The 6,279-nt window shown below is 39.5% G+C and overlaps 1 protein-coding gene across 1 annotated transcript in view; it reads left to right on the top strand.

Moving 5' to 3' along the window:
• MARCHF10 (membrane associated ring-CH-type finger 10) overlaps positions 1–6,279 on the top strand; it is an 84,574-nt gene that overhangs the window by 7,649 nt on the left and 70,646 nt on the right. The window contains exon 2 of the mRNA XM_007456750.1: positions 1,503–1,622. Coding sequence (XP_007456812.1) covers positions 1,503–1,622 — 120 coding nt within the window. The remainder of the gene's footprint in view (positions 1–1,502; positions 1,623–6,279) is intronic.

Below are 6,279 nucleotides of genomic sequence, written 5' to 3'. Positions count from 1 at the left end.
GGGGGGGGGGGGACTTCTTATTTATTAAAACAAACACTATCCAGGATTATTAAAATGGGTTGCTGTCTGTACGGCATCGTTTTTGAAAATAAACCCAAGGGGAAAAAGAACCCCACCATTTTGGGGTGCTCTCCCTTTCCAAGCAAGGTGGGGTGAAACAGCACCTTTCTCTTGGGAATCCAGGATTCCACTAGCTTCAGGTAACTGATTCACTGTTCCCAAAGTCCAAGTGGTAAATGTTTTATTAATATCAGGTCATTTCTACTTGTAACCTTGTAGCAGAATACTGGCTTTCTCCTTGGCCGTGAAATTCTGGCAAGTCCTTCTACATCAAGGAAGGAGATGCATTTTCTAACAGAGGGAAAAAGATGGAGAAGGAATCTTTCCTTTCTCAACACAGGCAGGAAGAGGGAGATGTCAGACCTAGTTTAGAACAATAGTGTCCGTCTTTACAGTGGATAATTTGGCCCTGGCAGGACAAAGGTGAGTTCAGTCATTGGATCTATAGAAATGCTGCAAGAAGTTTTGCTATTTTGGAGTATTTGAAATATCAGCTGAAAGTGAATTAAGCCAGGGACTTCCCTGGTGGCACAGTGGATAGGACTCCACACTCCCAATGCAGGGGGCCCGGGAACTAGATCCCACATGCCTGCCACAACTTAGAGTTCACATGCCACAACTAAGAAGCCAGCGAGCTGCAACTAAGGAGCCATAACTAAGACCCAGTGCAACCAAATAAATACATAAATATTAAAAAAAAAGAAAGAAATTGAATTAAGCCAGATAGAGAAAGACAAATCGCATGATATCACTGATATGTGGAATCTAAAAGAAGATACCAATAAACTTATCTACAAAACAGAAATAGACCCACAGACATAGAAAACAAACTTATGGTTATCAAAGGGGAAAGGGGGGGAGGGATAAATTAGGAGTTTGGGATTAACATATACACACAACTATATATAAAATAGATAACCAACAAGGACCTACTATATAGCTCAGGGGACTATATTCAATATTTTGTAATAACATATATGGGCAAAGAATATGAAAAAGAATATGTATATACATACACACATATATATGTATGTATAACTGAATTACTTTGCTGTATGCCTGAAACTAACACAACATTGTAAATCAACTATACTCCAATATAAAAAAGAGAGAAAGGGAACAGAAAGAAAAGTAAACGCAGTGTATTGGGTACTTCCTTAAGACGGCAATTGTTGGGTAAGTACTTAACAAAATGCCTCTTAGTATGTCTGTTGTTTGAATTTATTACGGCAGTGACTAATATTTTTTGACCTGACATTTTGGGCAAAGGGAGGAGGGAGTGATGCCTGGGTGAGTGTCTTCACACCTGATAACAGGTATTGATGAACACTTAGAGATGGACGCCTGTACTGCATGTTCCTCACAACAGGAATTAAGCATAAAGTTATCAAAGCTAGTTGTGGACCTCAACCAAAGAAACATCTTTTTTTGTTGTTCTGCAGGCTTGTCTGAGACGACAGGAATACAGAAGAGACCCAAATGGGAAGAAACGAGATCAATTTTGGGGACAAGAGACAAATTTTGAGAGATCCCGGTTTTCAAGTGGGTCATCTTCCAAACAGGTACTTAGAATGCTGGGAGACATTCTTTTGCTGCAGGGTGTGTGTGTGTGTCTGTGTGTGTGTGTCTTTGTGTCTGTGTGTGTGTGTGTAACTGACTTAGGAAAAAGCCAGCCCCAAAAGGAGATGTTGAAGAATCTTAAAGGGCAGGGTAGAGAGAGGCAGGGGCAGGAGCTCTTGTCCTGGGTGCCACCCCTGCCCCTCCTCTGCTGTGTGACCTTCCCTCCTCACCCTGGTTGAGCCTCACTCGTCTCTCCTGTAGACCAACGGAGATGGTCTCTGAGGTACCACCCAAAATCAGAAATGCTGCAATTCTTTGATTTTAAGAGTCGGAAGCACCGGGCCTTCTAAAGCACTGCATCATAATATATCTATATACCTATATCTATGCCTACTTGATCTGTCTATATTAATATAGACATATATATATATATATATGTAGGCTTAGAGTCTTACCCATTGCATTGCTTACTACAGTTTTTATTTCAAATAGAGTAAAATGCAGTAATAGTTGTGTCATGTAATAACTAGAAATTGTTCAAATATTTTTGTCTGGATGATAATAATAAATAATAAGATCAGTATAATATGATAACAATATGAAAATGATGATTACATTAGTAGTAGTTACCATTACTTGAGTTCCAGTACCGTGCTAGGCGCTTTATACCTATTAACTTATTTAAATCTCGTAAATCTCTATATATTTGCCTCATTTTACAGATGAGAAAACTGAGCCCTAGAAAAGTTAAGAAACTTTACTTAAGATTTCACAGCCAGTATGTGGTGGAGTAGAGTTTCCTTTCTAGGCAGTCTGACCCCTGAGAGGGTGCTCTGAACCCCTGAGCCTATATGATCATATTTCATTTTTAAGATCTTATCTGTGTAAGAGTTTTACTTATCCTATGTAAGCACTGAATACCGCAAGCTGCCTTCAACAATGGTTGTTAGGATGGCAAATTAAGATGAGTAATATGCCTTTTATGAATTCTTATTTAATGTTTTATGCCTGAAATATACTCTAGAGGATGGACTCTCTTTTCTATCAGTGGTGTGGATCCTCAAGATAGATCCTGGATACCTGATAACAATCAAGTTCCTGTTGGGGTTTCTTCTTTAATCTAGGATGTTCACATGGTGGTTATTTCATGTTCGAAGGACACCTTAAAAACATCAGTGATTGATGTTTATGGACGTATCCCCAGGAGAGATCTATACTCCCTATTAAGGAACATAAAATCACACAATAAAAATATTCCACCTAATGCCTGAAGGTGAAAGAGACTATCTCACAATATGGGCAGCGCTGAGAACACATTGCCTGCATCTTTTCATCTTAGCCAAGGACTAAATGTAATGTCTGCTGCTGATTAAACTTAGGGAGTGAGATTAATCCAAAACTTAAATCTAGTTTGGCTCGAACAACACATTTTTAGCATTAAGATAAATTCTCACAGTTTTGCACTTAGAAACAAAAATCAAGGACAGATGAAAAAAAATGTAATTTCAGTCAAACAGTAGCATGTAGCCATATTCCTAGTTTGGAATTACTAAACAAATGGGCAGCTGGGTTCTTCTATTTTCATGCAAAGACTCATATGCAGAGTCTTGGCCATTTCGCATGGCAACACTCATGCATTTGGGATATTCTAGAACTTGAAGGTTCACGCTCCTCTCCACAAACTGTGTTTAGGGGACAAACTGGTGACAGATTCCTGTAGTTCCCTTCTTCATGCTACACAAATTACTCATTCTTTAAGGCATCATTGCAAAACACTCAGACCACATCTAAAAAAGGATGCAGCTGTACATATAAAAGTAATTATGAAATAAAGACAAAAATATGTGGTAAAGTGCATAAAACTGGCAATTTCTAAAGCACGCGAACAGGATTTTTCATGTTTGCTTTATGTCACCGCACCTCAGTTTGTCGGAGAACCGGGAACAACATTACTTGATACTCTCGATTTTTTCCAGATGATGCTATCCCAAGGGTTTGGGTATTGACTGTACAAGTAAATTCCAAGTTGCACCTTCTCTATCAAGAAGAGTGACAAGATTCGAATTTTCCACAGTGAATTTCACCTCTGCTTTGCTCCCTGTATTACAGATATTCTTTGGGGAATACTGGAGGATTTGCCCTGCATACAAAAGTGCAGGAAGGTCAGGGTGAGGGGAAGTGTCATGGAATGCATCCTTGTCAACAGCCATCAGGACTGTGTGTTTATAATCCCAATCCCTCCTCACTCAATCCTTCGACTTTTGCCTGGTACAAGTGAAGCCAGAGAGCCCTTATGACATTCAAACCAGAGCCCAGAAATCTTCAATTCCCACAATCATGGGCTAGTTTGAAGATTTCTCCTCCCAGGTTTGGACCCCCCAACCAAATTCTGTGAAAATCTGGATGTTCTTAAACCTTCATAATCTGGGGCTGCCCTGCTCTATATCAAATCCTGAGGGAATGCAGAATTTATGAAACCTCTTTCTACAGGGTCCCCCAGGCCAGGGAGATCCTAGAGCTAGTTTCCCAGGATAAGAATGTTGGCACCAGGACTTCCCTGGTGGTCCAGTGATTAAGACTCTGTGCTCCCAATGCAGGGGGCCCGGGTTCGATCTCTGGCCAGGGAACTAGATCCCACATGCATGCCGCAACTAAGAGCCCGCATGCCACAACTAGGACCCGGCGCAGCCAAAAAAAAAAAAAAAAAAAAAAAAAAGAATGCTAGCACCTCCCAAAGGAGAACCCAGGCCGGACTGATGCAATTTCCAGAGCTTAGTGTGTGGAATCTCACATCAGGCACTAGAGCTGCAAAAGATCCTCGGTCAATCAGAAAGTGGCAGGAGAAAGATATAGTCCAATGAGACAGTGTAAACCCAACCCAAGCCCTCTTACCTAGGGAACATTTCCCCGAGTAATTTCCTTCTAGAAATTGCTGTGGCTGAAAACTCAAAAGAACATTTTACCCCTGATTTGAGAAGGCAAGTTCATTCCCTGATTGAGTGGGTTGTGTGAGAGTGGATTGCTTAATCCATGGAAATTTTTCCACTGTACAATCACGATGTGAAGTGTGCTACCACCAAATTTTGACACTTGTATTGCAACTTCCATCACTTGTTCATTCCTTAACCCAGTCTTAGACCATCACAATGCTGATGGGCCTGGAAAAAGTGAGGCATTTACCATCAACTAACAGATCCAGTATCAAGATGCCATTTCTAAACACCTGCCTGGGGGTGGGCAGATCCCCAGATAAATGCACAGTTAACATGGTAGCCCCTCCCTTATGGCACAACCTCCTCACTCCAACCCGTGGCTTTAACCGTTGGTTATGCAGAGATTGTGTTCAATCTAACGCCAAGATAAAGCAATCACTACCAAGCCTGTGCTGAGGGGTTCTTTAAAGCATCACCTCCTAGAAAAGGGAACCCTCCTATATACGTTGTTGGTGGGAACGTAAGTTGGTGCAGCCACTATGCAGAACACTATGGATGTTCCTCATAAAACTAAAAATAGAATAACCATACGATCCAGCAATCCCACTCCTGGGCATATATCCAGACAAAACTATAATTCAGAAAGATACATGCACCCCTATGTCCATAGCAGCACTATTCACAATAGCCAAGACAGGGAAACAACCTAAATGTCCATTGACAGATGAATGGATAAAGAGGATGTGATACATATATACAATGGACTATTACTCAGCCATAAAAAAGAATGAAATAATGCCATTTGCAGCAAGATGGATGCAACTAGAGATTATCATAGAAGTGAAGTAAATCAGAAAGAGAAAGACAAATACCATATGATATCACTTATACATGGAATCTAAAATATGACACAAATGAACTGAAATAGAAACAGACTCAGGGACATAAAGAACAGACTTGTGGTTACCAAGGGGGAGGGGCTTGGGGGAGGGATGGAGTGGGAGGTTGGGGTTAGCTGATGTAAGCTTTTATAAATAGAATGGATATACACACTGCTATATTTTAAATGGATAACCAACAAGGACCTACTGTATAACACAGAACCTTCTGTATAACACAGGGACCTACTGTATAACCTACTGTTCAATATTATGTAACAACCTAAATGGAAAAAGGATTTGAAAAAGAATAGGTACATGTATATGTATAACTAAATCACTTTGCTGTACACCCGAAACTATCACAACATTGTTAATCAACTATACTCCAATATAAAATAAAAAGTTAAAAAAAAATCATTAGTAAAAACATACACACAAAAAAAACCCCACAAAAACACACGCGCGCACACACACACACACACACACACAAAATAGAATGGATCAACAACAAGGTCCTACTGTATAGCACAGGGAACTATATTCGATATCATATGATAAACCATAATAGAAAAGAATATCAAAAAAGAATATATATATGTATAACTGAATCACTTTGCTGTACAGAAGAAATTAATACAACATTGTAAATCAACTATACTTCAAGTTTTAAAAATTACAAAAAAAATAATAATAAAACAGCACCTCTTAAATACATTTAAGTTAGTTGTGTGACACAGCACAAAGAACACTTATCATCAAGGGCCAGCTCCGTCCCTCGTTACAGTGTGAATTCGGACAAAGCACTTTACTTCTTTTTTTTTTTTTTTTTTTTTTTTTTTTTTTTT

This window comes from Lipotes vexillifer, unplaced genomic scaffold, assembly GCF_000442215.2.
Source record: "Lipotes vexillifer unplaced genomic scaffold, Lipotes_vexillifer_v1.1 scaffold299, whole genome shotgun sequence".
NCBI lineage: Eukaryota > Metazoa > Chordata > Mammalia > Artiodactyla > Lipotidae > Lipotes > Lipotes vexillifer.
This window is presented reverse-complemented; position numbering and strand designations above follow the sequence as displayed.